At 42.1% G+C, this 11,146-nt stretch overlaps 1 protein-coding gene across 1 annotated transcript in view; it reads left to right on the top strand.

Annotated features, from left to right (window-relative positions):
* Window positions 1–11,146, top strand: part of SLC10A6 (solute carrier family 10 (sodium/bile acid cotransporter), member 6) — a 27,365-nt gene that overhangs the window by 13,916 nt on the left and 2,303 nt on the right. The window contains exons 2-5 of the mRNA XM_011951794.1: window positions 2,234–2,352; window positions 3,786–3,874; window positions 7,668–7,843; window positions 10,213–10,370. Of these exons, the coding sequence (XP_011807184.1) occupies window positions 2,234–2,352; window positions 3,786–3,874; window positions 7,668–7,843; window positions 10,213–10,370 (542 nt within the window). The remainder of the gene's footprint in view (window positions 1–2,233; window positions 2,353–3,785; window positions 3,875–7,667; window positions 7,844–10,212; window positions 10,371–11,146) is intronic.

Raw genomic sequence — 11,146 nt, 5'->3', positions numbered from 1 at the left:
TTTTGAGATGGAGTTTCACTCTGTTGCCCAGGCTGGAGTGCAGTGGCATGATCTTGGCTCACTGCAACCTCCGCCTCCTGGGTTCAAGTGATTATCCTGGCCTCAGCCTCCCAAGTAGCTGGGATTACAGGTGCCTGACACCACCCCCAGCTAATTTTTGTATTGTTCGTAGAGACGGAGTTTCACCACGTTGGCCAGGCTGGTCTAAAACTTCTGACCTCAGGTGATCTGCCTGTCTTGGCCTCCCAAAGTGCTGGGATCCCAGGCGTTAACCACCACACTTGGCCCAAACCCAGTTTCTAATCATAGGATCACATGATATCAGAATTGGAACAGAATTCTTCATTCAGTCTAGCATCTCACATCAGTTCCCTTTCTCTGTGGTTCTGTACCCTGCCTTGCCCTAACCAACTTGCTCTGTCTGCAGGTCAGGGACTGTGGGGGCCACTGCTCTATCCAATGGGGAGCTTATGGCATGTGGTGTTTGGGTGACTTCTTCCTGAGAGATATTTATTAACACTTCACACTGCGCAGGCGTTTAGTCAGCTTTGTGGCATTCTAACTTGGTGATACGGTTTGGGTGTTTGTCCTCTCCACATCTCATGTTGAAATGTGATTCCAGTATTGGAGGTGGGGCCTGGTGGGAGGCGACTGGATCATGGGGTGGATCTCTCATGAATGGTTAATGCCATCTCTTTGGTGATAAGTGAGTTCTTGCTTAGTTAGTTCACATGAGATCTGATTGTTTAAAAGTCTGGGACCTCCCCTTTCTCACTCTCTTGCGCCCCCTCTGGCCACGTGAGATGCCTGCTCCCGTTTCCCCTTTGCCTTCTGCAGTGATTGTGAACTTCCTGAGGTCCTCACCAGGAGCAGATGCTGGAACCATGCTTGTACCGCCTGCAGATCTTTGACCCTCCTTTATAAATTACCCAGCCTCAGGTATTCTTTATGGCCATGCAAACAGCCTAATACACTTCCAATCCCCTTGGTACCAAAACTAGATATCACAAGAAAAGAAAACTGCACATCAATACTTCTTATGAATATACATGCACAAATTTTCAATAAAAAATACTATCACATTGAATCTAGGATTATACACCAAGACCAAATATGATTTGTTTCAAAATGCAGGGTTGATTCAATATACAGAAAAATCAATGTGATACACTATGTTAATAAAATAAGGACATAGAAAGAATGAAGCTCTGATATATGTTAAAACATGGATAAACCTTGTCTTATCCCATTTGTGTTGTCATGAAGGAATATCTGCAGGTAGGTAATTTCTAAAGCAAATAGGTTTATTTGGCTGATGTGTCTGTAGGCTGTACATAAGAAGTATAGTGCCAACGTCTGCATCTGGTGAGGGCCTCATGAAGACCCCACTCATGGTGGAAGGGGAAGAGGAGCAGGCATCACATGGTAAGAGAGGGGAAGGAGGTGACAGACTCTTTTTAACAACTAGAGCTCATAAGAACTGAGTGAGAACTCAGTGAATCCCACGAGAATGGCACCAACCTGTTCAAGAGGGATGTGCCCCTGTGACCCAGACATTTCCCACTTGCCCTCACCTCCAACGTTGGAATCACGTTTCACCATGAGAGTTGGAGAGGACAGTCAAACTGTTATCAAACCTTGAAAATGTTATGCTAAGGGAAAGAAGCTAGACACAGAAAAAAGGCTACATGTATGATTCTGTTCATCTAAGATGTCCAGAACAGATAATCCTGTAAAGATGGAAAGTAGATTTGTGCTGTTTAAGGGCTGGGGGAAGGAGGGACTGGGGAGTGACTGCTAATGGGGATGGGGTTTCTTTCTGAGATGATGAAAGTATCCTGGAAATGGTGTTATTATTGCATAATGTTGTGACTATACTAAAAACTGCTGAATTGTATGATTTAAAATGATGAATTTTATGGCTTGTGGATTATACTTCAATAAAAAAGAACTAGATAAGAGAAGAATTCTATAGTGCCTATAGCAGAATGTTTAAGGCAAGTAGATAGTAAAATAAATATTAGGTAGTTGATGGATGACAAGAACTGCTGGAAATCTCTTTGTAGACCACAAATATAGCCATCGTTTGTTAAATAATAGGAGAGAAATGAGCTCCAAGGAGCTTAGTCCGTGTAATCTCTAGGAAATTGTGTCCCAGGAGTTGTTTTTGGTAAAGACTAAATTCTTCATGTCCAATGCTCTCTCCTAAGCATTGTATTAATTTTAATTTCAGCATCACTATGACAACCTGTTCCACTGTGGCCGCCCTGGGAATGATGCCACTCTGCATTTATCTCTACACCTGGTCCTGGAGTCTTCAGCAGAATCTCACCATTCCTTATCAGAACATAGGTCTGTATGGGCCTTGGAAATGGAGGACTAACAGTAATGGTGATGACACTAATAATAGCTGTTCTTAATTACATAACTCTTTATGCAGGGATTTTTTTTTTTTTTGTAGTACCTAATTTAATTCCTTAAAGAACCCTACAGTGTAGATTCTGTCACCAGTTCAATCTCCTAAATCTTTAGGCTTCAAGAGGTTTAGTAACTTGATCAAAATTATGCAGCTGGTGAGTACAGAACTGGAGTTCTAACCTGGGAATATGACCACAAAGTGCAAACTTTCACCCCTACAAGAGTGCATTTTTGAAAAAGAAAAAAAAGAAAGCCAGATAATTTACTTTGAAAAAGCAAGAATCAAACCCTTATATAACTAGACTATAAAGCAATTGGACTCTTTGTGCTCCAAGGTTTAACTGGATCTAGCGGCTCTAATTAGACCTTCCTGTGACCACCTTTCACATTGCCTGCGAATCTTGACTTTTTCTTGGAGGTTGAACGTAAATAATTCTTACTGATTATGAAAACTCATCTACATGTCACAGTCACACCCATATTTCTTTCATTATCTCCTCTTCTGAATACTATTTCTCTTTAAAGTCTGCCATTTTCCTAAAGATCTCTGTGGGTTTACCAAGCTTAGAAGAGAAATGTGGTGAAATGATCTGCCTTTTCTAGTATGGTCAGTTTTTGGAGAAGTGATGGGTACTATTTTTTTTTTTTTTTTTTGAGAAAGAGTTTTGCTCTATCACTCAGGCTGGAGTTGCAGTGGTGTGATCTCGGCTCACTGCAACTTCTGCCTTCTCCTGCCTCAGCCTCCCGAGTAGCTGGGACTACAGGTTCACGCCACCACACCCGGCTAATTTTTTTTGTGTTTAGTAGAGACTGGGTTTCACCGTGTTGCCCAGGCTGGTCTCAAACTCTTGAGCTCAGGCAATCCGCCCACCTTGGCCTCCCAAAGTGCTAGGATTACAGGCGTGAGTCACCACGCCTAGCCGACATTATGATTCTTAAGACTGTCAGTGTCAATCTGGTGTATCAGGTAAACACCTTGAGGGCTTACAACCCATGGCCCATAGTTCAAAACCATAAATGAAACCACTTCCTCACAACAGCGGGAGCCTACTGAATCTGTAAAACTTGAGGGAAACCTTAATTTAGAAACCATGATTTTATGTGCAACTTTTTTCTGATCAGTAAGTTATTTAATATATTCTCCTTGGATAATATGTTCTGAAAGGCACTCACAAACAAGACACAAAATGTTATGAGCAGCTTATATAACTTTGGAGCCAATATTGTAGGCGTTTGTCCAGATTTGGAAAGTGGCATGGGAAAATGTCAGTTTAAAGCTGTTATCTAAATGAAATGGAAGTTGTTGAGAAGTGCTGTGCAATCAGGGTGACAGGGGAAACACTCTGATGGATTTTTCTTCTCTTTAGGAATTACCCTTGTGTGCCTGACTATCCCTGTGGCCTTCGGTGTCTATGTGAATTACAGATGGCCAAAACAATCCAAAATCATTCTCAAGGTGAGCAGCTCCCTGGCCACTGTTGGCACATCCCCAGACTCAGGGGCCTGAAAGGCAGAAGCGAGCAGTGGCTGGGACAAGTGAGCTCGGCGAGTACAGCCCCACACCCAGAAATTCTCCTTACACATCCTGCGGTTTTGGATCCAGTGATTGTATTTCCTCCACCCTGTTAGCCTTGCTCTGCCACTCCCATAGGCCTGTACCCCGAGGCTTATGACGTCCTGGAAAACAAGCAACTATTGATTTAGTGTCAGAAAAGCTAAAGCTGTGTGTGGACAGAAGAGCGCAGGCCCATGCATGCACAATGCTTCACACAGGTGCTCTTGAGGCAGCAGCTGTTTGAGTGAGCATGGAAGGGCGCCCCATTAGGAATATGGCTGGTTCATTGGAAGAGTAGGAGGAAGGGCTGTCTTGCAGAAGCATTCCTGGGGGCACTGCCAAAGCTGTCATTTGTACATATGAGCAAGGGCTGCTGACTACATGAATAAGACTGTTTAAATGAAATCATCCAGAGAGCACTGAGGAGTCTAGCTATGGAATGATGGTGACTAGAACTTTCTACCTCCTCTTGTCTTTGCAGTCTTGCCCTTTGTCTGCTGGAGAAACAAGCAGATGTCTTTGTTAAACGGTTTTTAAAAATAATTCAAGAGGCCAGGTGCAGCAGCTTACATCTGTAATCCCAGAACTTTGGGAGGCTGAGGTGGGAAGATTGCTTGAGGCCAGGAGGCTGAGGCTTCAGTGAGCCATGATCCTGCCATTGCACTCGAGCCTGGATCACAGAGTGAGACCCCATCTCTAATAACGAAACAAAACAAAATAAAAAAACAAAACGTGAAGAGGAGGCATTCTTAACAGTGATGTGAGTCTCCTAGGGGTGCTTTCCATTTTTTTCTGATTATGTATCACTGTAGCAGATAGAAGGTTATAATACGTGTGGCTTTCATGCAAATTTAAAAAATGTTTTGGTTATATTTTACATTTATAAAGAAATAAACATTTGGGGTTACTTGGAGTTTCAGGTAGTAAATCTCAGTTAATTTTGTTCTGTGGTTTATCGTTTGGCTCTACCTCACAGAACACTGCCATTCCATATGCCTGTGCCAATGGATCCTGTCTTTTCAGTTAGGCACAAGGCCAAACAACTCCCACCATTCCTTCAGTGCAATGGAGAAGGAGAGGAGAGGGCTTGCCAAGCAGACAAATCAGCTGGGCAGAGAGAGCTGGAAGATGGCCTAGTATAGTACATTTGTAATGCATATGGATGACTTTAACATCAATGGTGCACACTTGATTTTTACTCTCTTTTTTTAGCTGAACTCATGGAATACAGTCCCATTTTTTCCATATTTATTTTAAAAAATTAATTAAGTTTTTGAGACAGGGTCTCGCTCTGTCACTCAGGCTGGAGTGCAATGACACAATCATAGCTCACTGCAACTTTGATCTCCTAGGCTCAAATGATGCTCCCATCTCAAGCTCTGAGGTAGCTAGCACTACAGGCATGCACCATCCTGCCCTACTAGTAAAAATAAATTTATTTTAGAGATGGGGTCTTGCTATGTTGCCCAGCTGGATTGCAACTCCTGGCCTCAAGGAATCCTCCTGCCTTGGCCTCCCAGTGTTGGGATCACAGGCATGAGCCACTGTGCCTGGCCCCTTTTCCACATTTATTATTGTTATTTCAGTAGGAGAAAATTTCCAGTGTGGTAGTTATGATTTTGTTTCAAAACAAGAGGAGGGAAATGATCATGGAAACTTCTTGCTTTTCTTTTTTTTTTTTTTTTTTAGATGGAGTCTCGGTCTGTCTCCCAGGCTGGAGTGCAGTGGCCGGATCTCAGCTCACTGCAAGCTCCGCCTCCCGGGTTTATGCCATTCTCCTGCCTCAGCCTCCCGAGTAACTGCGACTACAGGCACCCGCCACCTCACTCAGCTAGTTTTTTCTATTTTTTAGTAGAGATGGGGTTTCACTGTGTTAGCCAGGATGGTCTCGATCTCTTGACCTGGTGATCTGCCTGTCTTGGCCTCCCAAAGTTCTGGGATTACAGGCTTGAGCCACTGCGCCCGGCCACTTCTTGCTTTTCAAATACTCTATTTTTGATTATTTTTCTTAAAAGGGCATTTAACAACAACAACAAAAATCATGATTTTGGAGTTTCCAGCTCCTTTATCAATCCATCAGTGTCAGTGGAGAAACCAGATACAATTTTTTTACATGTCAGTTTTATTTGCTGTAAAGAGCAGATTGAAAACTCTTTTCTTTTGGGTATTTCATAGGATTTATGGCAAAACATTTAATAATATGCATAAATATTCTAGAGCACCTTAGTAAAAAAAAAACTAGGCTAATGTTATCATTATTTTAGTATATCTTCATTCTCTGTTCTTAGTTCTATTTTAATTTTAAATCTGACACATTTTCTGAACAAACTTAAGTGTTCCTCATTTGCTCTTGGTGGATTTTAAACTTTGAAATCTTTGGTAGAGAGAGGAAGAGGGGATGTTACATTCAGAGGCTTTCTTTCATTTTTCTTTCTTTTCTTTTTTTTTTTTAAATGGAGTCTGGCTCTGTCACCCAGGCTGGAGTGCAGTGGTGCAATCTTGGCTTACTGCAACTTCCACCTCCCGGGTTCAAGTAAGTCTCCCGCCTCAGCCTCCTAAATAGCTGGGATTACAGGCATGTGCCACCATACCTGGGTGATTTTTGTATTTTTTTTTTTTAGCAGAGAGAGAATTTTGCCATGTTGGCCGGGATGTCTTAAACTTCTGACCTCAGATGATCTGCCCACCTCAGCCTCCCAAAGTTCTGGGATTACAGACATGAACCACCGTGCCTGGCCAAGAGGTTTTCTTATGTCTTAGCATCTTTTTCTTAGGCAAGGGTCTAGTCTGTCTCTGTATTTAAACAGTAAAAATGACCCCCAGAACACATTTATGGTATATTGGGTATATGGTGTATTTGTTTGTTGTCTTCTCTAGTTTCCTACGACCACCCTCCTTCACATCCTGAATCATTTCAAATCAACGTTGACACTGTAACTAGGTACACAGTTTACTGTCTACATATGAACAGGAGCTTGCCAAGATCCTGATTTTCCCAAAATACCCTAGGCCATCCTTCCTTCCTATTTTATCTAAAACTCAAAGTATTCAATTTGTTTTTGTTATTGTTGGCTTTTTGTTTCTGTTCTTGTTAAACAACAAAAATAAGAAACAGTATCCATTTGGGAGAGGATAGAGGTCTCCATCAGTATTTCTCATGTGATCATGAGTATTGGCTCAGATTGTCCAATGAAGAATGGGTAGATTTTATTTGGAGGGAAGAAGGACAGGGACCAAAGCAGCAGGCAGCTGCTGGTGGTTGAAGAGGCGGTGGGAGGGGAGGCAGGTGGTCAGGCAGGGCAGACTGGAGGTCACAAGCAGAGGGTCACAGAGGTGTGTGCAGGGGTGTTGGAAGCTCATTGTCAGACCCCATTCATTTTGCACTTTTGTTCTACCCACAATAAAACTCTACTCCCAATCCTTTTGGCAAAATCTACTTGAAGGGAAAAGTAGATATGCTAAAACAAGACTTAGATTTGTGTCAAATTCCACCCATTTCTAGCATAGGCAAGTTACTTGACCAGTTTGGAACTCAGATTTCTCCTCTACAAAGTGAAATTGGATTCAGTCATCTCTAAGTCCCTACTTTGTTCTAAAATTTCTAGATCCCAAGCATTTTACAACCTCGATGGACTTTGTATCATAGAGTAAAAAACCCTGAGTTTATATGCACTTATTTTATTGTTTGCTTCAGATTGGGGCCATTGTTGGTGGGGTCCTCCTTCTGGTGGTCGCAGTTGCTGGTGTGGTCCTGGCGAAAGGATCTTGGAATTCAGACATCACCCTTCTGACCATCAGTTTCATCTTTCCTTTGATTGGCCATGTCACGGGTTTTCTGCTGGCACTTTTTACCCACCAGTCTTGGCAAAGGTATAGTTAAACTATCCATAAACTTTTTTTGAGGAAGGTAAAGTTAACACACTGCCACTGGTAGGCTTTGCTGCCTGTGTCAGGAGACATGAAGAGTTTTGATTTACACAGTGGAATGGAGCAGGATAACTTATGGCAATTCATGGAAAATATTGTGGTAATTCTTTATGTAAATTAAAGCAAAGGCCAAATTGATAAGAAGAGATAAATTTAAGTTAAAAAAGAATAGAAAACGACGTGTATTTAATTCCCACTTTGTAGAAGAAAGCAAAAAGAGTTCTATGCATCAAAAAATACTGGAAGAAATATACCATATGGTAACAATGTTTAATTTTGAGTAAGGAGAGTAAGGATAATTTTAGTTCTTTAGTATTTCCTTGGTATATTTTTGAAGCTTTTCAATAAGTATGTACTACTTTTAAAAGCACAAAAAATTTCTTAAAGAAAAGTAAACTATGCAGTTGAATTCCAAAGGTGAAAGATGGGAATTTTTAATTGGTTTTATGCTACTTCCAGTCCACTTGGGGAACATTTAGGTTTGTACTAAGTGATCGGTAAAGCTTTACCCCATCTATTTCATTTACTTCTTACTACAAGCTTGAGAAGTAGATCCTATCACTACCCTCATTCTACTGATGAGCAGATCCTTCAGAGAAATTAAATGACTTGACCAAGTTCACAGAGCTAGAGAATGGTGGAGTTAGGATTTAGACCTGGGTTTTTTGTTTTTTGTTTTTTCCAAATTTAACAATTAGGAGCACAGTCTGTTGAGTGGTTGAAATGCAATTGGCTCTGGACAGAAAGTACTCCTATGGCAAGATGTAGTCCACAATCTCATCTTTTTCAAACCCGATAGCCTGACAAAGGCCAGGACTGAGATTTGGCTCATGAATGGTGCAGGTGTGGGTTCCAGCTTTGTAGCTTAATCATATTGAGTTTTTGACAAAAGTCTGAAAGAAGTGAGGGTGGTTTGAGGCAAGTGTAGCAAGCAATAGAGTAAGTAGAAATAAAATATGAACACAGAGCTTGCCCTGTACCATTGACTACAATTTCACCCCCTCATTACACACCCTTGTTACTTCCCCATTCCAGTCCAACTTAAACACAGATGCTTCTTTGTTTTCTGAAACACCTCTTTTATCTCCTCACTTCCACGTATAAACCCCTGCAGACAACTGCTTAACTCAGCCCTCAATGTCCTGCCCAGGTCTTCCCTCTCTTCCCTCCTTTGGCTTTTTCAAATGAGGTTTATTTCATTTTATGCAACCAGAAAACCAATAAAATATAGAAAAGTAGAAAGCAAAAAGAAAAATTATTACCAAACTCTTTCACCAAAGACAACCACTTTAGGTATTTGGTCTTTATTTAGGGTTTTTTGTTTGTTTGTTTATTTATTTATTTATTTAGACCTTTGTTGTCCAGGCTGGAGTGCAACCTCTGCCTCCTGAGTTCAAGCGATTCTCGTGCCTCAGCCTCCCAAGTAGCTGGGATTACAGAAGCATGTGCCACCATGCCTGGCTAAGTTTTGTGTTTTTGGTAGAGATAGGTTTTCACCATGTTGGCCAGGCTGGTCTCAAACTCCTGACTTCAGGTGATCCACCCACCTCGGTCTCCCAAAGTGCTGAGATTACAGGTGTGAACCACTGCGCCTGGCCATGTTTATTTGTTTTTAAGTGTTGTTTAGTTTATATTGTTTCATATGTCTTTATATATATATGTTTTTCTTTTTGTAGAGACAGGGTCTTACTCTGTTGCCCAGGGTGGTCTTGAATTCCTGGCTCAAGTAATCCTCCCACTTCTGCCTCTCAGTGCTGGGATTACAGGCATCAGCCACCATGCCCTGCATCATATCTCTAACTCAACCTTCCCTGCTCATCTCCTCCAGTCCTCTCCTCTGTGCAGATTGGCTTACAGTATATGCAATGCCTGCTGAATAGGCCACACTCACACCTGTCCCTGGCACTTTAATTTTTATAATATTTCCCCCTCATCAAAAGCTTCTTCTATTTTTTTCCATCCTTTAATCCCACTCCTCTATGAAGCCTTCTCTCACCCCTTCTGCCATTTTCTGAATTTCTACATCTGCATGGCCTTTGGCCACACTTTGTCTTGTGTTGCTGCTGAGCCTTTCCTATATGTTTATTTTGTCTTTTCACTCAGATGCCTAGAGCAGGGTTTGCAGAGCCCCACTCCACTGTGCCTCTCAGAAGACCACCTGCAGAGTAGGAATTCAGCAAATAACTATGGAATGAGTACACATTTTCTGTGGCTTGAGGTCATAGCTTCTAATTGTTATGATGCATATGAGAAAATATGAGAATAGTTCTTATTGCTAGTGCGTTACTCTTGAAACTTTTTCTCTTTGCTAGGTGCAGGACGATTTCCTTAGAAACTGGAGCTCAGAATATTCAGATGTGCATCACCATGCTCCAGTTATCTTTCACTGCTGAGCACTTGGTCCAGATGTTGAGTTTCCCACTGGCCTATGGACTCTTCCAGCTGATAGATGGATTTCTTATTGTTGCAGGTGGGTGAACTCACATTGGGTAGGAAATAACTGACAGGAAATTGTTCACCCCAACTTATCAACCTTTTTTTTTTCAATCCAAACTTGCCTCTGCTGCCCCTGTGATGCATTTTTTTTTTTTTTTTTTTTTTTTGGGATGGAGTCTCGCTCTGTCCCCCAGGCTGGAGTGTAGCACGTGGCACAATCTCGGTTCACTGCAAGCTCCACCTCCCGGGTTCACGCCATTCTCCTGCCTCAGTTTCCCGAGTAGCTGGGACTACACTGTGATACACTTTTTGAAAGCCTGACATTTCTGGGGACGATAAGGTGCATAGACAGGATAGTTTGGCACAAGTGGGAGTTTCACAGAAAAATATTTTAAAAATCTGAAAATGAGCTTATAATTATAAACAAATATACTTCACAAAAGTGAATCCACAGCCGGGCGCGGTGGCTCATGCCTCTAATCCCAGCACTTTGTGAGGCCGAGGCGGGCGGATCACAAGGTCAGGAGATCGAGACCATCCTGGCTAACACCTGGTGAAACCCCGTCTCTACTAAAAATACAAAAAAATTAGCCAGGCGTGGTGGTGGTCACCTGTAGTCCCAGCTACTCAGGAGGCTGAGTCAGGAGAATGGCGTGAACCCGGGAGGCGGAGCTTGCAGTGAGCCAAGATCGTGCCACTGCACTCCAGCCTGAGCGACAGAGCGAGACTCCCTCTCAAAAAAAAAAAAAAAAAGAAAAGAAAAAAGTGAATCCACTATCAGAACTTAGACTTCGTAACTTGTTATGACAA

The sequence above is a fragment of the Colobus angolensis genome, unplaced genomic scaffold, assembly GCF_000951035.1.
Source record: "Colobus angolensis palliatus isolate OR3802 unplaced genomic scaffold, Cang.pa_1.0 Scaffold328, whole genome shotgun sequence".
Lineage (NCBI taxonomy): Eukaryota > Metazoa > Chordata > Mammalia > Primates > Cercopithecidae > Colobus > Colobus angolensis.
This window is presented reverse-complemented; position numbering and strand designations above follow the sequence as displayed.